This window comes from Enhydra lutris, unplaced genomic scaffold (assembly GCF_002288905.1).
Source record: "Enhydra lutris kenyoni isolate GAN:26980312 unplaced genomic scaffold, ASM228890v2 scaffoldscaffold1, whole genome shotgun sequence".
Taxonomy (NCBI): Eukaryota; Metazoa; Chordata; class Mammalia; order Carnivora; family Mustelidae; genus Enhydra; species Enhydra lutris.
This window is the reverse complement of record NW_019154085.1, coordinates 40,128,641-40,154,940: the sequence shown is the minus strand read 5'-3', so window position 1 is coordinate 40,154,940 and position 26,300 is coordinate 40,128,641. Positions and strand designations below refer to the sequence as shown.

Below are 26,300 nucleotides of genomic sequence, written 5' to 3'. Positions count from 1 at the left end.
TTTTTTGATATGATTATGTTTTGTGTGTGTTGAGTTTGAGGAGTTCTTTATAGATCCTGGATAACAACCTTTTGTCTGTACTGTCATTTGCAAATATCTTCTCCCATTCCATGGGTTGCCTCTTTGTTTTGCTGACTGATTTTTTAAGTCTACTAAGAAGTTGAAAGAGTGATATTACAAATACCTATTAAGTCACTAAGTGTTAACATTTTACTATATCTGCTTTCTCCCCCATGGGATGCACACATGTGCACACACACAGTTTTCTTTTGCTTTTCTAACCCATATAAGAGTAAGTTAAAGACATCAAGATACTTCACCCCAAGCACTTTGGTTAGTAATTCCCTAAGAACAAGGATATTCTCTTATATATCTTCAATACCATTATTATACATAAGAAAATTAACAGTAATTCCAAAATGTCATCTAATATATAGTCTAAATTTAACTTTCCCCAATTGTTGGGCACCTGGGTGAAGCAGTCAGTAAAGCACCCAACTCTTGATTTCAGCTCAGGTCATGACCGCAGGGCTCACACTGAGCCCTGCATCCAGCTCCATGGTCAGTAAATTTTCCTACTGTCCTTCCTTCCACTGTGCACTCTCTTGCTCTCCCAAAATAAATAAATAACTCTTTTTTTGAGGCTACCCTTAAATTTTTAGGATGGTTCAACATCAGAAATAGATTTAGAGAGAAACCAGATAATAATCTCAATCAAAAAAGAATACGCATTGTAAGCTTAAGCAAAAGGCAAAACTGTAGCATTAACAAAAGATTACGTGGGAGAATACCTATTTGAACTAAGAATAGGGAAAAACTTAAAAACCCATAAAGTATATAACTAATTTTTATCCCATTAAAACTAAAGACTTTTGTTCAATAAAAGACACCGCAGACAATGATAATGTGAAAATGACTAACTGCAGAATGGGAAAAGAGATTTATAATTCCAAATATGGAAATGGGATTATTATAGAGAATAGATAAGAAATTCCTGCAAACCAACAAGAGAACAGTAACCCTGATAGAACAATGGGCAAATGCTATGAAAAGGCAATTTACAGAACTTAAACTAGAATACAAAAATGAGAAAGCTAGATTATTCTAGCTGTTGGCAAGAATGAGAAGATGTAAGAAGCCTTGGGCTTCCTAGTGGAAGCTGGACTGACGTCATCATTCTGGCTTGGGTCAAAGCCTCGGTCAATAAAGAACTGTTCCTCTGCCTTACTTTGTCCTTTGTGCATGTATTTCTTTGGGGGATTTCACAGGGAGAAATGGCCAGTCTAGCACAGGCTCTGGGCCTTAGACACTGTAGGTCCTGACCAAATACCTCTACCTGAATCACACCTGATGTGACTGCATTGGCCACTCAGTCTAAAAGGACACGGAAATCAAAATTCCACTGCCCCCTACTCCCAAAGGTCTGGACATGGCTTTACCTTTTCCTTTTTTGAGGGACCAAATTTATTATTATTTTTCTGAAAATATCGGGAACTATGAAAAACAAGCCAGTAGCTGTAAAGCACCATGTTCTGTTGGAACCTGAATTCATTCGTTGATATGTTTTCAGGTTTCCCAACTTTATGGACATTGACATTTGAGCATGTTGTTTTATAAATGATGGGATTCCGGGGTGGGAAGTGAGTTGGCTTTACCTTTTTTTAAATGACAATTCAAAACATTTTCCGAAAACTGTGGTTGATAGGAAATTCCTATGTATTTAATGTTTAATATAATTTCTGAAGCAAATATAACTCTCTTCTTGTTGTACTAATCACCATTTAGGGAAGATTTGATTTCAGTATCTGGAAACAGAAGAAATTGAGCTCTAAGAAACAATGGTCAGGAGAAAGGGTTCTTGGGATTTAAGTAGCCTATAAGTATCACAAGAGAAAAAATCATATGGGTCTGCTTTTCTTAGCCAAAGGGAAATGCAGTCACTTTTCATCCAAGGGAAGAGAACATAAACACGGACACTGAGCAGGACCATCACGGAAGGAGATAACCTTAAGTGAGGGAAAAAGTCTCATCCTCATCCTGGAGCTGACCTGGGCAGGCCTCAGAAGAAGCAGTTAGATTTCACACAGATTCTTCCTTCAGAGAAGAGCCGGAGGCGGCCAGGAGACAGAAGGGAGAAGTGAAAGGGTCCCGGACTCCACTGTCATCAGGGTCCTAGTGGAAGCTTATCTCCAGACCCAAAAACTGAATAAGATCTCTGGGAGACCTAGCTAGGACAGAGAACAGGAAATGTACATCACAACCTCAGAAGGTCATCATGCCCAAGATTCAGAGGCCAAAAATGCTCCTAAAGTTCCTGATGATGAAAGAGGAGAGCCACATTCAGCACCATGTCACCATCATGATTTTCATCCTCTGGCGTTTGTTAACCAGGCAACCAATAACCAAATTTTCCGATACCAAAAAAACTGATTTGGGCCGTCCCCAATCTCTACCCAGATGGCAGGTTTCTGTGTTGACAACAACACTGCTGCCTGGACTATGGCAAAAGCTCGGCCTCAGGAACCTGCGGGGCTGGGCCTGCGAAAGGGACCTGGGTCTTGGGCCCACTCTCTCTCAGGGGCTGAGGATGGTGCAGATCCAGGCTGTCTTCCTAGAAGAAACTACTGGCTAGGCCTCAGGTGCCCAGAGAAACTTTTCTCTTAACGTAACAACAGGTAGTGGTTGCAGACCCTGGGGTTACCTCACTTACCAGAGAAACATAGTTATGGGATAAAGAAGAATGTTTCCTGGGCAAAGAGGGATACATAATGCATACACATGCAAAAAGTAAGGTTTGCTTTAGGTAAAACATGATACTGAAACAAAAATAAATAAAAACACTCATTGGAACACCAGTGTGAAATCCTACTGGAACACCACTATGATTAATAACTATTTGCAAATACGACACAAAGCAAAGAACCTTTCTAGAAGTCTTAGGAAAAGTTTATGATGTTCTTAAGGTTATGGTTTGTTTCAATAACAAATTTCAAAACCTTAAATGGTGCAAAAAGTACCAACATCCTAACTGTAACCAGATTTTATATCATCCAGAGAAGAGAAGTGGGTTGAAATATCCTAAAAACACCATAATTTTTAAAAGAACAAATTGCCATTTTCCTAAATATCAAGAGGGCAAGAAATGAGAAACAGCCATGTGGTTTCACAAACTCTCCATTTAGAGGCTAGCAGGAAAGAGAAATTTGTACCGCAAACTGAGGAAAGGACTAAGGCTGTTCCCTCAGTCAGGCCTAGTAAGGAAGGAATATAAACAACAGTAAAATAGGAAGACCATAAAAAGAGTAAGAAAAAAACATGCATACAGTGGACATGCAAGGGACTCGATGATATTCACTTGTAAGAGAGAAGGAGGGGAATTACAACAGAGAACAAACCAAGAGCAGGTCTGGCATCAAAATTTCCCAAAGAGCAAAGAGCAAAGCAGATTATCAGTATCCACTCCAGTATCAATTCTGTCATCCCTCCCATCCATCAATATTTCCTTGCCCTTGTATTGGTACCAACCACTAACAAGAAATCAGGGAATCTAATCCCTTCAGTTTGGGAGCCCAGGGGAACAGAGGTTCCTGAGGTCCATTAAGTCCGAACACCAGAGCTAGGTTTCCATGAAGCAGTTTTGGGCCAAATACTGTGTAAGTTTTAAAGTGCTCCTTTGCCTGGTTTTGTTCTGTGAGATCTCCCTCCCTTTGTCCTGCACGATCTTGTTGCCAGAGGATCTGGCTACATAGGGTCCTGGTTCTTTCCCTCTCTTCTCACAGAGAAAACATCATTCACAATAGTGACGCCATGATAATATAAACGCACTCTCAGAAGAGGGTCACATATCCCACTGCTTTTAAAGGAAGAAAGAGAAAACATGAGAGGAATGAAATTTCAAGGAATAACATCCAACTGATATTGGCCGAGCCTGGAACAGTGAAATCACTAGTTAAGCAGGCCACAAAACAAAAGGAACCTGAGTGCCTCAGGTCAGCGTACCTGGAGGGCCACTGATGAAGCAGTAGTCTCTTCATTCAAAAAGAATTTCACAGTTGGAAATTCCTTCTAATGAGGAGTACTTGGCACCAAAAAGTGACCCATGTTTTCAGAAGATGCTCACCACCCCAGGTCACTACCTTATCAGCAGTGAAGAAACAGAGGGATCCGTATGCAGTCACTTGCTCTAAATCACCTCTAGCTTACTTCAGGATGTCAGTGAGGCATGCCCACCTGTCCCTATCACAGTGTGTCCACAGGACATCCTCTCTTACTCATCTTCTGGCATTTCTTCTAGTCTTTCAAGGGGACAGTATCAGAAACTTCTTCCTGATTGAAAAAGCTCATAATCTAGCCAGCCTAGCTAGGTCAATCGTTTCCATGTGAGAGTACAGATAAAACTCAATTTGGCTGGAAAATATACTCCCTGCACTTAAAACTTCTTAGCAATCTATACATTAAAATGTTCCAATTTTCACGGCTACTTTGGTTTTCCCGTGCGTGGTCAGCTAGGGCCCTTGGTCGTAGCTCCTTGCCCATGTCTTCTGCATCCAGAGGACACATAGCTTAGATCTGATCAGAGACAGTAAGACTGGCCTTTTTTCAAGGTTTAAAATCGAAACACTTTGTAAAGATAATTTACTTGTCAAATTTAAGGTGATCCATTCCCGCCACCTACGATGGAAAATACTTTTAAAATGTACTGAATTAAAGCAAAATCCAGGGTAAAGTGAAGTGCTTTTTTGGATTTGAAAGATCAGTTTAATTCTGTTCCTGTCAGCTACAGGGGTGGATTGCACTCATCACAGGAAATGTCAAGGTCAGCTATCAACACAACTCAAGATCTATTAGGGAAGGACAAAGAGCACCTGCTGGCCACAGGAGCCACCAGCAGCATCTCCTGCCCCTCCTGAGAGCCCGCAGCCAGAAAGGGTCAAAGATCCCCCCTTCCTAACAGCTGCCACTGGTTAGAGGTTGGGAAGGTCCCAACCGCACTGTGTGATTAAGTCTGTAGCACAAAGAGAATCCCAATCCTTAAACCAATCAGGTTAGTAAAAATGTCAGACAGCAATCCAGCACTCACCTTTGTCATGAACACAAACTGAGGGTTTCTTGACACCATCAACCAGAACATTCTGTGTGTTGCCATGTCCATCTTCTGAGTCGCTGTCTTCAAACTGAGCCTCTATAATGACATCAGGACTGTCATTATAGCCTTTCACGGGCTGCTGCAGGAGATGGCTTCCACAGAGCTCCTCGGGGAGATCTAATTCATAGGCACCTTCTGTTTCTTTGTCATTGCTCTCTGGTTTAATTACCTGAAGAAAATAGAAAAGTTCTGCTAAATCACTGGAGGGAAGAACGGGAAATAACAGATTTTTCTCTTCTCATTTTTCTTTCCTAAGGGAAAAATGCACATTCAGAAGCTCAAGGCAATGGTGACTCACCATGTAGTTTGAAAAATAATATTCATTTTCCAGCTGCACAGACAACTTTATGGAGACGACCAATCCAGCACTGCCAGAGTGGCCGTCAGCTCCTCAAGATGCCCAAGATGAATGCCATCTCTACTCCCCATTTTTCTGATGTACCTACCTGTTGTTTATCCACTCTCCCCCAGAGGCCCTGAATACCACAAGTACTAAGCTGCTTCATAAGCGTACATCACATGGATGAGAGAGTATGTTCAGAGGGGATAAAACTCAGCAGAGTATGTTACTGCACTCCATGTGAAACCACAGAGAATGATGAAATGGAAAAAACAAAATTAAATGTAAATAAGCGTTTTTAAATGTTCTCATTAAAAATAGAAGCCCTGGGACGCCTGGGTGGCTCAGTTGGTTAAGCAGCTGCCTTCGGCTCAGGTCATGATCCCAGTGTCCTGGGATCGAGTCCCACATCGGGCTCCTTGCTCATCAGGGAGCCTGCTTCTCCCTCTGCCTCTGCCTGCCATTCTGTCTGCCTGTGCTTGCTCTCTCTCCCTCTCTCTCTCTCTGACAAATAAATAAATAAAATCTTTAAAAAAAAAAAAAATAGAAGCCCTTAATTCTCCATTTTGAGGCTTGAAATCGGTATAGAAAGCACACAACTGATGGATATTTATATGAACACTAAGAATGAAGCATTATATAATATGACAAATATTTTCAATTAAAAAAAGAGTAAAGCAAATATGAGAAGAGTCTAGATACTAACCCACTTAGTGAGTTTGTCACATAAGTCATATGTCCGTACTCTGATTTCTATGGCATTTGATTTCTATGGATTTCTCTAGCAGTTTCTCTATGGGTTTAATTTTGAGAGGTCTAACATTCTTCTGAGTTTAACCTTGAAGTTTCAAGACAGATGCCCGGCTTCAACAAGCCAGATTACCATTCGAATCAGACCACACAAAGATCCTTTAGCAAAGGATCTTTATCTTATACAAGGCAGAAAAAATTACTGAAAGAAATCTTTCCCAAGACATTTTCACACCACAGATTTCAATTAACATAACCATCCCCAGACAATGAATATTATATTCACCCAGAAAATCAAAGTAAAATATTACAAAGGCATTCTAAAGATTCTAAAAATATATTACCAAGTTTTTAAAAAAGTGACTTCATGAAAATGTGGAAACAGAAAAACTTGTAGACAGCAGTTAATTTTTCAGAGTAAAACTGTGCCTTTTAATAACATTTTTTTGAAACTTGATTCCCAATTTCTGAATATATATAATGAAATTTTCTTTCAACTCTTGCCATGTTTTGACTCTTGTCACATCCATTCATTCATCTGATCACTCTTTCATTATGAGAAGGTTGAAGGTTCCTTTTCTTTGACAGTAAAAGAAAAAAAATTCAACTGGCTAGGCCAGAAATCGCCAAAAAGATTCCCTCAGGGAAGAGGGAAGCCACAGTTGGTCTTTAAATTATAATACAATCATAAAACCCAGCTCTCCTCTGTGCATTTCTGCCTTGTCACAAAAGTTTATTTTCATGCCTGACCCAAAAGAGATCATTCAAAAATAGAGAATTCAATGACAAGTTAGGAAAGAAAAAGAATTTGACATCACTCAAATCAGCAAACCTAGTCAATGTCCTTAAATGTGCCTGGCAAATTCATCTGCCCCGACCATCCTTGAAGAACGAACACACACCTTGGGCATTGTCAGAATAGCCCAAAGCATGGGGCACCGGATGGCTCAGCCAGTTAAGCATCTGACTCTGGCTCAGGTCTTGATCTCAGGGTCCTGGGATCGAGGTCGGTATCAGGCATCTCACTCAGTGGAGAGTCTGTTGTCCCTTCCCCGCCTTGTCCTCTCTCTCAAATAAATACATAAAATCTTTGGGCGCTTGGGTGGCTCAGTGGATTAAGCCTCTGCCTATGGCTCAGGTCATGATCTCAGGGTCCTGGGATCGAGCCCTGTGTCGGGCTCTCTGCTCAGCGGGGAGCCTGCTTCCCCCTCTCTCTCTGCCTGCCTCTCTGCCTACTTGTGATTTCTCTGTGTGTCAAATAAATAAATAAAATCTTTAAAAAATATATATATAACATATTTTTTTAAATATATGTTTTTTAAATATATTTTTTTAAAAATAGCCCAAAGCACAGGCAGGAGGTATACGTGCACCCTCTGTGTCTAAAGCATGGTGATCACCGCTTTTGTTTTTTCTATGTCATTCCCACGCACAACTTCTCGCAGAGAGAAGAGGTGGGACTGGGGCTGAAGGAGAAAGCCTAGTGTGCTAGAGTTAGACTCACAGGTAACAAGTAGTCTTCCGGAAAGATGTTACGCAAAGGGTCCATGCTTTCAGTTTCCATTATGTATTTATTTCTCCCATTAATAGTTTCACAAAGATTTGGTTCCTATAGGCCATGGAGAAAATCGTACAAGGGGAAACCAGAATTCTGACATTGTCAAATTTGAATGCTCAACTACCCTACAGTGAAAAGTAGTCTTTCTCCATATGCATATATATATATGTGTGTGTAAGATATAACAAGAATTCTGTAATCACCATGATTCTGCTACTTAGTAAGAATTATGCTATGGCTCACAGATAAAAAGTTCAAATAAAAGTCAAAAGGAAGAGGAGAGCAGGGGACAGCAATAACCAGAGTACACCAAGCCTAACTGTATAGCACATTTTAAAACCAGCCCAGTTCTGGGATGCCTGGGTGGCTCAGTTGGTTAAGCAGCTGCCTTCGGCTCAGGTCATGATCCCAGTGTCCTGGGATCAAGTCCCACACTGGGCTCCTTGCTCGGCAGGAAGCCTGCTTCTCCCTCTGCCTCTGCCTGCCATTCTGTCTGCCTGTGCTTGCTCTCTCTCTCCTTCTCTGACAAATAAATAAATAAAATCTTTAAAACCATCCCAGTTCTGAATTCATGATAATCTCCATGGTTTAGATTAATTATATTCAAGAATTAGTATTTTTCAAGGTGCCTGGGTGGCTCAGTGGGTTAAGCCTCTGCCTTTGGCTCAGGTCATGGTCTCAGTGTCCTGGGATTGAGCCCCACATCTGGCTCTCTGCTCAGCAGGGAGCCTGCTTCCCCCTCTCTCTCTGCCTGCCTCTCTGCCTACTTGTGATCTCTCTCTCTCTGTCAAATAAATAAATAAAATCATTTAAAAAAAGAATTCTTATTTTTGGCACTAAATTCACCTTTGAGTTACAAAATTAAAAAATGTAAGGAAGCAGGAGTTAACGAATAAATCAAGTCATTTAAAACTGTGTAATTCACATATAAATTGGAGTGCCTGGGTGGCTCTGTCAGTAAAGCATTGGACTCCTGATGTCAGCTCATATCATGGGATGAAACCCCACATCAGGCGCCACGATTCTAAGATTCTATCTCTCCCTTTCCTTCTGCCCTTCCCTGCACCCTTTCTAAAAAAAAAAAAAAATATATATATATATATATACACATACACATATATATAAATACATTGCATTTTAAAAGTACATTCATTCTATTTTGTTACACCAGTACACACAAGAACAGAAATATATTCTGAGAAAAAAAGATCACCATAAGACCACAGGATACAAAAGTCATTTTACAACTACTCCATACCACACACTGGTTAAGAGTGAGGGTTGCAGGACCCTTAGAGAAATGGCTAATTCAAGTCTGGAGCAGGAAATAGATAAGACAAACCTGGAATATCGTGTCATACCAGGAAAACACGGAAGCTATTAAAGGCTTCTAAGGTCTTATTGAAAAAACTCAAGAATCGCCGTGAAAAAGCTCTGGTCAACCTTAGAAAATTCCAAGCATTTATCCTACCTTTCCTGTACCAACCATACCTCAGGTTAACCACATAGTTGAGGAGGTAAAGATCTTCTTTACTGAAGAGTTTCAGCTAATTGAGAAAGAAGGAAAGACTTCCGGTATCACCAGTTTGCCATCCCTATGGAAATAATGGATTCAGGAAATGATCATTAATGGTTGCTAAAGCCAGCTAATTCATAACCTGATGGGGATGGAGTTTTATAATAAATGGACCAGAGTGGTAATACTTAAGAAGAGAAAGAAACATAGTGCTTCCTGATGGACGATAATAGTAAGTCCATAACACTATCCATGAAGTACTTTCCCCCAAACTGAACTTGAATCTGATCTGAAACTGGATCATAGGAGCATGTTAAATAACACCAGGGAGAGGACCCATTTACACTCACTCACCAGGTGACTTCATCCCGTCTCAGGGCTTTAAATCTCTCTGTAGCCTATTAACTCTCAAAATTAAATGCCTAGCATCAACCATTCCCCTGAATGCCAGACTCCTATCCAACTGCCTACTTTACATCTTCCTTTGGATGTCAGTTGGCACCTGGAACAAGAGAACCGTTCCTCCCCCCAGAACGCACTCCTCTCCCAGCACCTGCTTTCTCAGCAGATGGCACCAAACTATGGCATCTTCTTCTCATGCCCCACATCCAATCCATCAGAAGAGCCCACTGGCCCTTCCTTTAAATATTTCTTCTTACCATTTGCACTAATACTGCACAACCAACCTCTATCTCCTTGCTGAGATAACCCGTCTCCCGATTTCCATTTTGGACCAAAGCAGCTAGAGTGATCTTTTAAACATAAATCAGATCATGTCATTCTCTCAGTGGCTTCCCAACATCATTCCATCACCACCCACAAGGCCTTGTCAAATCAGGCCCATATTATTGTTCCATTCTCATTTGCTATAACTTTTTCCTTTGCAAATTACCCTCCAATCTAGAAATCTTCTTGTTATTTCTAGAATACTAAAATCTTCCATCCTGAGGTTCTTCTGTTGCTATTCCCTCAATCTGGAAAACTCTGTGCCTGGCTATTCTTAAGGCTAGATCCCTTCATTTTGTTCAGGTCTCACCCCAAATATCCTTCTCTCAGAGAGGCCTTTCCTGATCACATGAACTGAAACAGCCCCACCTAGCTGTCACTACTCTATCCTCTTACCCTGCTTCATTTTTTGTCACTGTTCTTACCCCTACCTAATAATACATTACACACTTACGTACTTTCTGTCTCCCAAATAGAATGTAGGTTTCAAAAGCACGGTGGCTATTTTAGTCACCGTTATATTCCAAGAGTACATTTAGTAGCTACTCAAATATATGTTAAATAAATGAATATAACCATTAATTAGGAAATAACTTGTTCAGGGTCTATCTTCTCAGATAAACTACAGACTCCAAGAAGTGAGCAAGGCCAGAGCTGACATCCAGTATACTCGATCTCATTTGAGTGAACGAAGAACCGGAGGCAGCACAGTGCATCCAACATCTCCACATGTCTGAAACCTGTCTCTCAAGACCACGTCCAGTTGGCTTGGATCTTCTATAACCCAGAGTCCACTGCACAATCTCCCCAGTTCCTCCCCAGCCTCCACTACCTGCCCCAGACAAGAGTAAGTTGCTCCCTCTTCTGAAGTCCCAAAGCAATCCATATGTATGCCTTCTCTGCACTTCACAATTTCTTCATCGTTATTCGTGTTATCTACGTACAGGATTTACCTCATCTGTTAACACTACACGCTCACCAGTTGTATCTTATGCAACTTGTATAATCAATCTAGGTGCTCCATATTTGATAAATAAATAGGTGGATAAATGGGCTAAAGAATTAGTGTAAAAGACAAGCGGAATGCAAAAGAACGTTCAGAACAATTTTCAGACACAGGAGTATGTGGGTTAGAAACCAGTAGCTCAGTTATCCACAGCTCGGTGAAGTGAGAGGTCTTCTTCTATGGGATTGACCTTGAAAATGTTGAGAAGTCCAGTTCAGGGGGTCTCAACTCTGAAGTTTAGCAGACACCTCTGAGAATCCAAGGAAAGCTATAAACCCTTCCTCCACAGAAAAATGCACATCTATAAATAGAAAGAAAATATTCCACAATAAAGCACAAGAAAGGACAGTCAAGGTTCTGGTGCTGAAGGCCACCCGGTCAGGTCAGTTGGTATTTTAGAGCTCTGGGCTCAGAGTGAAAGGAGGGGGGCCTGAGGAAAAGGATTTATTACTGACCTGTTAACTGAGGACTTTTAAAAATTCCTCTGGGTTCCTCCACAGACCTGAGAGTGAGGCAGCTGACTGCACCTATTATTCCGAGTGCGTGCTGCCCCTGGGGTTATTGTCCCTTGGAGGTTTAGTCTAGTCTCTAGAGGACAGGACAGAAACGGATTAGTGAGGGAAGCAAATTGCTGGGTCACACAGAACTTTGTCACTCTCAGTCTTGTTCTATGAACAGGATAGGATGAACATCACATAAACCTTGCTAATGAAAATAAACAAAGGAAATATAAGCAGACATCAACTGGGGCATAGAAATATGAAATGGAAGTGTTACTTGAAGGTACAAAAATGCTCAAAAAATAACAGCACTCTACAATACTAATTTTGATTTCCTTAACTCCTCCCTTCCAAACACAAATGCACATACACATACACACAGAAATGTTTTTCAGATATACCCTTCAGTTAATTTTACCAAGTCTGTCATCTACCTATTGTCTCCTTTCAGAACGTGAAATTGGGTGACAGAGTGGTGTGGCAGTGCAAGGAGAGGACAAGATGATCCCCTTTCTCCATTAGGCTATAATCCTTATGCTCTGGGGGATGGGGAGCAGTAATCTGGCCTTTTCAGCAGTATCAGGGAGGAAACTGACAACCATTACGATGAAATTAAGGGGAGGCTACAAGAAGCTTACCATTGAAAGGAATAGGGTAGAGGCCTAAGCCCAGAATCTTGAGTTCAGAGAGCATGAGAGGAGACACACCTTTTGGAAAAGGAGACACACCTTTCGGAAAAGGAGGGTGCGTGTAGCTTGACTTCTGTACTTTAAGAAAAATATAACCCCTGTGCTAGCAAAGAAATGACAAAATGCGTTGTAGAATTCCCCTACTTCAAAGACAAGAATGTTTGCTGAATCAGAGACCCTAAGTAAGTGGAAAATGGCTAAGGAACACACTACTCTAAATGCCTGGCAGAATTTAAGACTTTGTTTCTTTATCTGCGAGCAGGCAGGGGAAGGGTAGAGAGAGAGGGAGAAACAGATTCCTGGCTGAGCAGGGAGCCTGACTCGGGCTCCCAGAACTCAGGAATCCTGACCTGAGCCAAGGGCAGTTGCTTAACCAATTAAGCCACCCAGGTGCCCCTAAAAGAAATTTTAAAGATAAGCCATAGATGTGTTTCATATCCAGAATATATAAAAAACTCCCACAGCTCAGTGAGAGATAGACAATCCAACAGAGAAATGGGTAAAAGGGTTAAAGGCACTTTATCAAATAGCCTAATAGCCAATAAAGACAGGAAAGTGCTCAGCCTCCTTAGTCATCAGAGAAATGCATATTAAAACTATAATGAGATATTACTATAAACCTACAGATAGGCAAAAACTAAAAATCCAGACAATACCAAATGTTAGCAAGAATGTACAACATTGCACTGCTGGTCTGAATGTAAACTGTCTAGTGAAGTAGAAAAACAGATGCACTCGATTCCTGCGCAGACTTACACCAATATGCTGTCCTGCCTCCCTCCGGATTTTGACAGGTAAACCCATGAAGAAAGAGAAGACAAAATTGGGAAAGGGTATTTGTACAAAGGAGAGGAGATAAGAAAATGTAAATTCTCCTTTAGTAAAGGCAAGTAAAGGTGACAATGTTAAGAGTGAGAGTAAGAGTGTAGTGAGTGAGAAAGAAGGATGAAGGAGCAGATTCGAAGAGCCCCAAATGCCAATTTAATGAGCCTGGTCTTCACCATAAAGTTAATGAAGTGGGGAAGTAGGAAAAAGTGATAAAAAGAGGAACGCTAGTCAACACAACTGAGCTTGCATCACAACTCTGTCACTTACTAGCGACAGCACTTAGGGAAAGTTATTTAATCTCTTTGAATCTATTTTATTATCTTTAAAATTAGGACATGAGTATCCAACATTATAAGGTTATTACGGAACTGAGAATTTATGGAAAAACTTTGCACAGGTGTCTGGAGTTTAATATTTGTCTAAGGGAGAACAAATCTAGTCTTTAAACCGCAAAAGTTCAAGGTGGTGAGGAACATCCAGGTGATGGCCAGAAATGCAGGTGTGGAGATCGGAAGAGTGTCCTGGGAGGCAGAAACTGAAAGCTTAGGGAGCTAAACACAGTGGGAAGACAATTAAGCAAAGGTGTCCCAGGGCCAAGTGTCAACTGAAAAGAGAAGCTGAGAACAGAACCATGAGAAAAGACTCATTTTTTTTTTTAAAGATTGTTTTAAATTTATTTATTTTTGAGAGAGAGAGAGAGAGAAGCAGAAGAGAGGGTCAGAGAGAGAAGCTGAGCGGGGAGCCTGATGTGAGACTCTATCCCAGGACCCTGGCATCCTGGCCTGAGCTGAGACAGATGCTTAACTGACTGAGCCACCCAGGTGCCCCAAAAAAGACTCATTTAAAGAGGGCTCAACAGGAAACATGAGTTAGTGAAGCAGGGAAAATTTAAAAATAATTATGAATATGTTAAACACCAAAGCTTTTATTGTGACTCTTCATGCTCTTTCTTTTTTTCTTTTTTTTTAGAAAGGCTCCAAGCCCAACATGGAGCCCAACATCAGGCTTGAACTCCCAACCCTGAGATCAAGACCTGAGCTGAGTCAGATGCTTAAACAACAAGCCACTCATGTGTGCCACCACTCCTCGTATTCTTCATGCACAACCTTCCCTGTGCATTTCGCATATCAACTGATTTGATCCACACAATGACCTGAGTGATAGGCAGAAGAGTAATTATGTCCATCTTAAAGAGAAAAAAATAGCTCCTAAATGGCAGAGCTGTGACAGGCACACAGATCTAGGGTTCTACATCCAGTGCCCTTAGTCCTGGACACGCCTATAGACGATTTCCCGCCAATGGATTCAGAGTCATCTTCTGCACATACAGTTCCCACCACTAACATCCATTGCATGAAATGCCTCTACATCTTTTGCCAGCCAGAAAATCCTCAAAATTCAAGATCCAACTCTTGGATGAATGCTTCTCTGAGTAATCTCCCTCTCTTAAGAAATGTTCTATTTCTTTCCTTTGTTCTGCTGTTATTCCTTAACTATTCTTTCACTCTGAGATTTCTTGATCAGGCTATATTCCATTTATTTGTTTGCATATTTCTCACTTCCATCAAACAGCAAACCGTGTCACATTCATTTCTTATACTCCCCTGAGGATTCTAAGGTACTTGGCATTTAAAACATGCTCAATATTCATTTCCTTTTCTTCCAAAGAGAATAAGAAAAACTTGAATCAATTATAAAAGAAGCATTCTTTTAAAAAAATGACAAGAAATAAATAAAATAACTACCACGCAGCAAGAGGCAACTAAATTCAGATGCCTGCCTACATGATATTGCATCACCCTCCGTGAACGCACTTGTCTGTAAACCAGGCCAAAGTCATCAGTTACTTTAACACAGGTGAAACTTATCACCATAAGAAGCAAATATAAATATATATCCCATGGAGCACTGGGTGTGGTGCATAAACAATGACTCTTGGAACACCGAAAAAATAAAATAAATAAATAAAAATACAAAAGCAAATGAGTAAATCTGCAAGACATTTAAGTAAATGCACTTTTCTAAAATAATTCTAGGCCTTCGTACCTAAATTACAATTCCAGTTTCAATATAACCATAAACTTCATGCCCCAATTTGAAAACAATAGCTTAAGCAAGAAAAAGCACAAATGCCTAGATAAAAAAGAGGAAGCCCAGATCTGGGCATAGCCTCCAAGGGTAATTCCGAATTGCTAAAGAGTTGTGAGGTACTAATCCATCCCTCAGAAGGGTACAACCACATCATCTGCAAAGTACAACTGAAACTCACCAGAATCAAGAAACTAGTCACTTCACCAACTGTCTGATATGGATTAGATGTCTCCTTCCCTTCCTTTTATAATTAATATGATGTATTTCAAAACTAGGGAGAAACAGAAAGAATTCCTCTAATGAAACAAGTCCAGTGGAAACCTAAATACAAGTGCCAAGTAGCATTTTCATCATGCTGGCCTACCCAAATTCCAAGCATGAAACATTTCATAGTTTTCCCATTTACTGATAAAGAAAAACCCTTCCTTAAACATAAAAGCCATCTTTGAAAAGTGCTATGTTACCTCTTATAAAAATGAGCAAGTCCATATTAGCACTGGAAACTTCTGTTCCAAGCAAATAAATTCTATAACACTCCCCGGGGGCAGGGGTTGCTATCAACTTGGTATAACAAGCTTTTCCAAAATATTTACATATACTTATGTCTACACCCGCTTTCTGCCCTAAGGGCTGCTTACCCGACAGTGTCAGCTGAAGGCTTTGTGTAAGGACATAATGCCCTGCCTTTCCTACTACCTGAGCCTCTGATTCAGAGCTAATGCATGTCATGAAGTCTACCTGGGAGCTACTTTTCATTTTTTGGCTGCTCTGGCTGGGCTTAAATGACAGCACTCACTTGCCACACATGTTTTAACAAACTTTCAAATCCCTTAATGGCACGCTTGGGACACAGTATAATACACGGTTCAGGAAATACGCTGGAGCCAAGAAAAGCAATTGATATTTCCACAGGGAGTTCTTGACAAGGCTTGCCAATAAGCTTCTTTCATTATAAAGTATGACCATGGACATATCATTTTAAAGACATATTATAGACATTCTTAAAGGCATACGTGTTATTGGGAACTTTGTTTGCCTAAGGTAGTTCATTCAAAAGTACCTTTTTATTTAGTTTACAAGAACAGAACAAACTATTTCCATTCTACTGGTTACTCAGGCAAAAAATTCTTTATCTTTTTCAATCAATCAATTCCTTCCTCTCTCTCTCTCTCTCACACACACACACATACACACACACACCATCACATCCATTAGCTCATCCTATCAACTCTATCTCCATGGCTATCACCACCACCACCCCCAGCTCAGGCCCTACCACCTCTCACTTGAGTATAGGTAACAGTCTCGTAAGGGGTCTCCCTGCTTCTACTCTCACCCTTTCCGTCTGTTCCAACCCAGCAGAGTGAGCCTATGAAATGTAAGCCCTATCATGTCAAATACTTTGCTCTAAACACTCCAAGGCTGCCCATTGCCATCAGAGCTAAAACTCAAATCCTGGCTGATGCACAGGCCCTCCCTGACCCATACTCCCACCCCGTGAGCCCTCTGATCTCACCCCAGCTACTCTCTGCTTCTGCTCTTTGCTATTCCTTGAATACGGCAGACACATATTTGTTGTTCCCGAAGATCTCCACAACCATAGCTCCCTCACTTCTTCCCATTTTTACCCAAAGTCACCTTCCCGAGGAAGTCCTCTTTGGTTGCCCTACTTAAAATCTCAACCCCAAGGGGGCCTGGGTGGTGCAGCTGGTTAAGCATCCAACTCTGGGTTTTGGCTCAGGTCATGGTCTCACGGTCATGAGATGGAGCCTCACACCCAGCCCTGCCCTCAGTGTGGAGTCTGCTTGAGGTTCTCTCTCCCTCTCCCTGGGCCCCTCCCGCTCATGCCCTCTCTTCTCTAAAAGAAATATATAAGTCTTTAAAAAATAAAATCTCAACCCTATCCCCAAAACATAGATCTCTCTTCCATATTTTCCTTTAGTACTAAACACTATTGAGCATGCTACACACAGTATTTTATTCACATCATTATATCCTTCCCAGTGAGACACAAGCTCCACAAAGACAAAGACTTGGCCTGTTTGCTCACTATTACATTCCAGCACTTACTATGGTACCTAATATAATGCCTCCCACATGATCCCATCTTAATGTGTTACTATCACCTTAAACTCAAAACATCAAAACCACTCTGGTCTTTCCCCTCAAAGCATTCCTCTTTCCTATTCGTTTTTTTTCCAACACCACTACCACTTTCTTCCAGGCCTTGTAAACTCAGAACTTCACAACCACACTGACTCTTCCCTATTGCTGAATATACTGTTTCAACAAATACTTCACTTGTCTTTTTACAAGTGCTCTTCTATCTCTACAAATTCCATGATATTCTCATGATGCATCCTACACATTTCCAGAAGCAAACAAAAAAATCTCATTAAGTTACCTTCTTATTCAAAAATTTTCCATGGATTTTCCTTCTCTAAAGAAACTAATTCTCTGTTTTGGGGCTTACCATTCAAAGACCTTTTGAATGTCCACTGACCTCTTTAGACCATTTTTATCTTACCTGCAAATCCCTTCTATTATACACCATTCATGGGCCACAGCAACATCTTTCCTCACTTAGATCACAACTCAAAAACAGGTTTCTAGCAACTCAGAACAGCAGGAACTGTCTTCCTCTATTTATCCGTGACTGCAGTAAGGAAACTAATACAACCCCCTTTAAAAATGGTTCAATTTTGTTTTAAATATTTTAAGAAAAAAAGGGAAAAGTGCTCTTGCAGAAATGACCTGTTATCTGTCAAGGAGCATATAGAGCAGGCTGTGCAGACCAGGCTTAGATTGCAGGAGAGGAAGAGAGCAGAAGTCTGACTAGTCAGGGCTTAGGGTCTCTGGACATTGGTCCTAAGAGATCACGGGACTTGAAACAGAATTATGGGTGTCCTGTGACACGTCCCCTCACTTCTGTATGGCTACCGCAAGCAACTAACCAACCACAACCCAACTCTGGTACCACCAAGCCTGTGGACCTAGTCACCTAGAACAGAAAGAAGCAAATATGCTTCTCCTTTGAGGAGACACAGTTCATAAAACACAGTAGAATCCCGCTAGAGTAATCTCAGTAGCAACGTTTGAAATATTCTGATGCCAGAAGTGAGCAGAGAGATAAGGAACAGAATTTGGCAGAATGTCACCCCAAGTTCTGAAGCTCAGACACAAATAAAGAGAAGCCAGGCAAGAAACTGGATAGAAGCAAATCTGGGAAAGCAGACCCTAAGGAAGAGTTCCCAAGAAAGACAGAACTGGATGAAAGACCTTCCAAGAACAGAGTCCACGGAAGGAATGGCCACTGAGATTTAGTGAAAGAATGTATACGGGTACATGTAACTCTGTACCGAGGGATTGCTTTCTTTTGACTCTGAATCTTTACTATATTTTTGACCTAAGTCTCTAAAACATACTCAATGTAGAGTGTGTGTGTGTGTGTGTGTGTGTGTGATCAGATGTCCTCAATATTAGCTCCATTATCAGGGCAGCCTCCTCCTCGTAGTATAAAGAGGGATTCCAGTAGATTTGGAATTATATCCTAGGGGGAAAAAAGGGAGCAATTCTTTTTTTTTTTTTTTTTTTTAAAGATTTTATTTATTTATTTGACAGACAGAGATCACAAGTAGGCAGAGAGGCAGACAGATAGAGAGAGAGGTGGAAGCACGCTCCCTGCAGAGCAGAGAGCCCGATGTGGGGCTCGATCCCAGCACACTGGGACCATGACCTGAGCCGAAGGCAGAGGCTTTAACCCACTGAGCCACCCAGGCGCCCCAAGGGAGCAATTCTTACACAGGTGCTCTGCAAATGGTCCCAGGAATACCCTGCTGGGCTTGATTTGGGCTGCCTGCCCAGTCGTGAATCAATGACTAGGACAAGGAGGTGGACTAGACCAACACATCCCTGTATGAGGAATGTGACCAATTTCTCAATACTAGTAAATAATAAAGCTAAAGTCTCCTTAGAAATGCTCGAAGTATGGGGTACTTAGATGGCTCAGTCAGTTAAGCATCTGGCTCTGGATCTCAGCTCAGGTCTTGATCTCAGGGTCATGAGTTTAAGCACCATGGTAGGCTCCACGCTGGGCATGGAGCCTCCTTTAAAAAAAAAAAAAAAAAAAAAAGACAAGAAAGAAAGGAATGTTCAAAGTAAGTCTCTCTCTTTTTTTAAAAACAACAATTATCTATATTTTTTCACAGAAGCCTACTGATATCATTTCCAACTGTTTCCCTGAATCAAGGATCATTCCCATTTCAGAACCGTAACAATTTTTGGTATGAAATCAAAGCAGGGATGTAACATCATGCAGGAAAGAAAATACCCCAAAAGTTTAAACAACATGGTCAAGAATATAGAGTACATGTCAAATAAAGATTATTTGTATTTAAAATTTTTACATGTATAGACACAGCTACAGTATCTGACCTCAGATTCCTTCATATCACAGCAATCTCCAGCAAAATGGATTTCACATCCTTGACATACTTCAATATCCTGGACCTCACTGAAAAATAAGCTCAATTTGCAGGTCATTTCAGAAAACCACGAGTATACAATGAAAATTTCTCAGAGCAAGGGAGATTCAGAACATTAATAATGTAAGGGGTACAACCCAAGAGCCTAATGATGTTCCATACAGACAGTTTACTACTAGTAGATTAAACACAATCATCTAAAAAGTCGACCAACTTCTGAACTACCACCTTATTATCAATAAAAACTGAAACCGCGTTTCTCTGACTAGTGCTTGCTGGCACATAAACTCTGTACCTACTGCTAGATTTTTTTTTTCTTTTTTTTAAAGATTTTATTTATTTATTTGACAGAGAGAGATCACAAGCAGGCAGAGAGGCAGGCAGAGAGAGAGGAGGAAGCAGGCTCCCCGCTGAGCAGAGAGCCCGATGCGGGGCTCGATCCCAGGACTCTGAGATCATGACCCGAGCCGAAGGCAGTGGCTTAACCCACTGAGCCACCCAGGCGCCCCCCTACTGCTAGATTTTTTAAAGTAGATTTAAACTCCAAAAATCTACTTGTATCTGCAACTATCCTTTCCTTCTTTACACCTGAAGCCACGGACATAGCGATCTAGCTTTGAATACTATTTCTCGCCTTGAGGGCTTTGCTTACCAGGTAATGCCCCCCCCCAACACTATTTCATTTCTCCCTCCCACTCTATGAGAAACCTTTTTAATATTCATCTCCATTTCTTTGAAAACATTCTCATAAAGCTGAAGTAGTTATATTAATATCAGAGTCAATTATTTTAAAAAAGTATTACAGGGGTCAAGGAGGAATTTTTGTTAATAAAAGAGCCAATGCATTAGTCAAATAGAATGTTTCTAAATGTATATGCACCTAATAAAAATGCCTCAAACTGGATGAAGCAAAAAACTGACAAAAGTAGCGGGAGAAATGAACAAATCCCCAGTCGTAGAAATTTTAACAAATAAGAATAAAACAACTACACAAATATATATAAAAACAACAATTATAAATGTCAAAGGACTTTATTTTTTCAAAGGACTTTCACTTACCTTCTGTAAAGTCTTAATTCATTAATGCAAAGATAAACCAATTTAATAACTGGGTAAGAGACTAGCACAGATACTTTAGGAAAGACTATCAGTATATGTAAATGGCCAATGAACACACACCAAAAACTGTTCAAGCTTCATTTTGTTGTCAGGAGATGCAAAACAAGAGATAACAAACAACTGCAACAACAAAAATCTATACTCCTATGGGCTCATCAGAATGGTTTAAAACTATACTACTATGCCCTGCTAAGGATATAGAGAAACAGATTCTCTTATACATTTTTTTTTAAAGATTTTATTTATTTGACAGAGAGAGATCACAAGTGGGCAGAGAGGCAAGCAGAGAGAGAGAGAGAAGAGGAAGCAGACTCCCTGCAGAACAGAGAGCCCGATGTGGGACTCGATCCCAGGACCCTGAGATCATGACCTGAGCTGAAGGCAGAGGCTTAACCCACTGAGCCACCCAGGTGCCCCTCTTATACATTTTTAATAGGAGTAAAAAATGGTACAACTACCCTGGAAAAGAGCTTCATGGCTTCTTATAAAGACAAACACAATGGGGCACCTGGGTGGCTCAGGGGGTTAAGCCTCTGCCTTCAGCTCCAGTCATGATCTCAGGGTCCTGGGATCAAGCCCCACATCGGGCTCTCTGCTCAGCAGGGAGCCTGCTTCCCACTCTCTCTCTCTCTGCCTGCTGCTCTGACTACTTGTGATCGATAGATCGATCTCTCTCTCTCTCTCTCTGTCAAATAAATAAATAAATAAATCTTAAAAAAAAAAAAAAAAGACTCACTTACTGTATGATCCAGTGATTCTATTTCTTTAACCAAGAGAAATAAAAACATGCGTCCATACAAAGACATGTACAGCAGTGGTCACAGAAATTTCATTCTTAAAGGTCAAAAAAATGAAAATGATCCAATTGTCCTTCAACTGGTGGATGGGTAAACAAACTCTGGGTCATCTAGACAGGGGAACAGTATTCAACAACACTGAACAACAGGGACAGTCTCAAGTGCCTTATGCTAAGAGAAAAAGGCCAGACTCAAAATAATTCCATTTATTTGACATTTCTACAAAAGGCAAATTCCATAGGGACATAAAACAGATTCATGATTGGAAGGGCTGTGGGGAAAGAGTAAGTAGACTAAAAAGGGTTGCAAGGGAATCTGGGGTATGATGGGACTGCTTTCTATCTTGACTATGGTAGAGGTTACACAAATCTACACAGCTTTTAAAATTCATAGAACTGAATGCTAAAAACGGAGAATTTGACTGTATGTAGACATGTGAACCAAATAAATCTCCTTTGTACCCAAGCCAAACAAGCTTAGCATCTATATGCACCAGGGAGCAAAAACTCAATTAAAACACGGAAAGTATGAGCCAAGGCAATCAACTGATATCAAATATTTTTCATTCCGCCAAAATCTGAAATCCAATAAACCTTTATTAAAATTTCATATGTTAAAAGGCATCTACTAGGCATTAAATAACCCCTCCTTAACAAAGAGGTGATAACTTAATAGTTAACAAAACACTCAAAGATATCCTCACTCGTACCAGGCTACTGACACCTGGAAATAAGTAGGACCCACAAGGCGCATCCCCAAATATCTGTAACCAAAAGCATACATCATTCAAACGGCATAAACACTGGGCAGTGAAAGGGAATGACTACTTCCTGCTGACATGACCAAGGAAGGGCATATAAAAGATGGTGAGAACAGCACAGGTCAAGAGGACAACATTGAGGAAAAAATGGTATGTAAAAAGTCCAGGAAGTCGGCATGTTGGAGGAATAATAAGCAGACAAGTATGAGAGCCTCCCACCACTTCCACCACCATACCCACACATACACAAAATCCACAAAGGAAGATTAAGCTCTTTCTTGCTAGAGAGAAGCCCGAATGTCATTCAGATGTAGTCTAAAATGCATGTGCGTATAAACACAAATGCAGAACTCGTTTCTTTTTTCTCAATCTGATGCTTAAAAAAAGAAAGCTAACCCTTGAGGCAGATATCAATATAGAAATGATATATAACACTCCAAACACAATAGAACTGAGGTTTTGTACACTGACTGCCACTGATCAACCGGTTATACAATTCCATGCAGAAAAGCTCTAACTCCCACCCATGCTCAAAAATAACATGTAAGGGGTGCCTGGGTGTCTCAGTGGGTTAAAGCCTCTGCCTTAGGCTCAGGTCATGATCCCAGGGTCCTGGGATCGAGCCCTCCATCGGGCTCTCTGCTCAGCGGGGAGCCTGCTTCCTCCTTTCCCTCTGCCTGCCTCTCTGCCTACTCGTGATCTCTGTCAAATAAATAAAAATAAAATCTTTTAAAAAATAATAAATAATGTGGTAAAACAGTGGAGAATCCAGGGCCCGAGTGAGGAGGCAGGAGCCCAACAGCGTGCCCAGCAAGAAGGGTGACCTCGTGGAAGAGCAGGCCAGTAACATCAGCATACTGGTTACAAACGGGATGAGCAAAAAAGTAAATACAATGTGGACAATAAGAATCATGTTTCTCACTAGTAGAAGGAGTCGCAAATATGGAAAGGGGGAAACTCTAAGGAACCCTGTGGTGTTGGAACTATCAGTGTGAACTCAGTTTTCCCCAAGATAGGTTGGTGGGTAGACAGAGAGACAGATGAAAGTATACACACACATATACTTCCTAGCTCTGTTCATGGAGAGGACTTGGGAGCATCTGGATTTCTCTACTAAAAGGAATAAGGACTTCCTACAAAACAGCTGATTCCATGGCACAAGCAGGGAAAGATGAGGCTGGAGCATCTCCAGAAAATAAAGAAGTGTTCAAAGAAGGATGAGAACATGTCAAAAATGATACAGAAGCCAACTTGGGAGCTTCTATTGGCCAAATCTGGGGCAAATGGAATAAAATAATGATAGTAACAGATTATGCCTCTTGGAAATTACACAATCTGCTCTTTCCTAAAGAGATCTATATACTAAACATACCCACTTTTCAGGAACTGTGAATTCAAACATTTGCTGGATAGTATGGTAGCACCCTTCTGTCCCTTTAAGACTCCCACTATCACTTCCACACGGGTGGGTCATGACAACAGGAGTGCCTATCTCTCCCTATAATAAACTACATAAAACTGAACCAGGCAAGGCTAGAGAAGGCTTCTCAGCAGAGATGACTCTGGAAGAAGCAACATGTCTCAATCTCTGAAACAAGGCAGGCTTTTTCTACCTCCAGCACACCCAGGACCGGAGTCCCCCAAACAGGTAGGCAAGATGACTCTAAGAATCTAAAGCAAATTTCCCAAGATCTTTGAATAAACACTGACTTGATTTTAAAAAATACATTTGTCTAAGGACGTTGTTTTCTTTAAGAGTAAAAACTAAAGCACTGTTGTTCTTTTCACTTTATTTGGCCAGAAATACGGTGTACAGCATCATCATTACTTTACAACGGTGGGGGGTTGTCTTTCACTAACGAAGTAGTTCCTTCCCTACCATGAAGACTGAATTTCTGAACAACTCCAATACAATTTCCAATTTCTAATTCATATTTCACATAAAGTCATGCTTCATTCCAAATCCAACAAGACCTCAAATGTGCCCTTGTGGATTCTATGCCCATGAACTACATATCCATGGTTCAGAAGCTGACACAACAGAGGAAGCTATTGTGAACCCTGAGACCGGTCTGGTTGCCACATACAAAATTATCCCTGGAGGTAATCTGCTTATGAGATTTAACTTTGAAGAAGTAGAAAAGAATAAAAAAAGAAACCTGGCCACAGGCTGTAAAGTGCAAAACTCTATGTGCATGAGTGTTCACAATAGTATAAAAGCAAGGAGCTTATCTACATTGCAGTGAGTCTTTTCAAGCTAAGACTTGCGCAAAGCTTTAGGAACAAAGCTACATTAACAAGAAGTTCTCTAGCTCCACTGGGTAGTTCTCCAATCATGCAAGAAACATGTCTTTGCTCTCCCATTAGCACTTCCTTCCTTGCTTTGCAGATAGCTAAGCCCAGGTAACAAACAAGCTATATTTCAACAAGAGGGGCCCAACAGAATTCCTTTGGGGTTACAAAATGAGCAGCCCCAGATACAGCCTTCAAAAATCAGCTGCTAAAATCTGGTCTTAAAAGAGTTATTCTAAAGTCATTTAAACTTTGGACTTATGCTGATTTTGGTGGTACTATTATTTTTGATACTTAAGCCAGTGGTGAGTCTTCTGATGCTAACATTTTTTTAAACCAACAATTTTCTAAGAGCACGAGGCTGGAAATACAATTTTCATATTGTTTTATTTGAATCGTTTTAAAAGCTGTCATCTTTCCCCTACCTTGATAGAAGCATAAAAAATGAGTTCAATGTAAGCTAGTTCGGCCATATAACCTCACAGTTTATGCCACTAAAAAATTCTTCTGAAAATTATCCTGGGCAGAAATTTTTGTATACAAAGTATCAGCCAAGAACAAATTTTTACAGCTGACTTCTAAACCCCTTAAAATTGTATTTTATAATGGAAATACTGACAGATAACTTTACCCTAGAAGCACTATTTAATATTTTTGGCTTTTCCAAAATACAATACTATGAACTCAGAATCAGAGATCTAAAAAAGAAAAAGTCTTAAGTTATAAAGCTATTTTTAAAAATAGGCATGAATAAAAATGTTTTATGTATCAAACACGTTTACATGCACTCAACTGTCATAACTACTACATTTAATTTTGCAAATGCTTTCTTGAACCACTTAGAATTTCAATCTGTGGATACTTCACCCCAAAGATTATCTGTGATCAGTGATTTGATCTCAGCCTGGCTTTATACCCATTAATCCATATACAGATGGAGCCCAAGTCCTGTTTCCACATGCAGGAAAAGTAAGAACATTATCTAACTTCATATCAATTCAAGCAGAAGGAAGGTTGTAAACCACAGTGAGCCTTAGAAAACTTGGAACAGTAGGAAGCCATTTCCAGGCAGTAGATACCCAAATCAAAGAAAATCTGTGACAAGGGCATCCCAATGCACCACATAAGGACAGGTACAGTACACATTTATAATTAAATTAATTTTTCTACCATACTTCCTACCACCTCAATATCATCCTATAGCTCTAGAGAAAGTCACCCACTTTCAACACCCTCCATCCTAACCCAAACTGCATCCACTAAATGACATGCACTTACAGCCTCTGGATTCCAAAAGGTTGGTGATATGAGGAAATGGACACAAAACTAGAGACCTCTAGAAGTGAGGTTCTGGCTTTGATGTTCAACACTTGAAGCATGTCACGTTACTTTTCACTTGAAACATGCTCGAGTTGCATCATCTTTTAAAATAAGATTTAAGGGACACCTGGGTGGCTCAGTTGGTTAACCAACTCTAGGTTCCAGCTCAAGTCGTGATCTCAGAGTTATGAGACTGAGCCCTGCACTGGGCTCCATATTTAGCGTGGAGTCTGCTTGAGACCCTCTGTCCCTCCTCTGGCATGCACTCTCTCTCTCTCAAACAGATAAATAAATCTTAAAAAAAAAAAAAAAAAAAAATAAAATATAAATAAAAAAAAATATAAATATATATAAAAATATAAAAAAAAATTATAAAAA

The 26,300-nt window shown here is 40.5% G+C and overlaps 1 protein-coding gene across 4 annotated transcripts in view; it reads right to left on the bottom strand.

Moving 5' to 3' along the window:
- LOC111144288 (DIS3 like 3'-5' exoribonuclease 2) overlaps positions 1 to 26,300 on the bottom strand; it is a 359,800-nt gene that overhangs the window by 219,166 nt on the left and 114,334 nt on the right. For 3 of the 4 annotated variants that reach the window (XM_022498710.1, XM_022498559.1, XM_022498640.1), the window contains exon 6: positions 5,081 to 5,315. In XM_022498710.1, coding sequence (XP_022354418.1) covers positions 5,081 to 5,315 — 235 coding nt within the window. Of the gene's footprint in view, positions 1 to 5,080; positions 5,316 to 26,300 lie in introns of those variants that run through there. The other variant, XM_022498777.1, reaches the window with a different exon arrangement.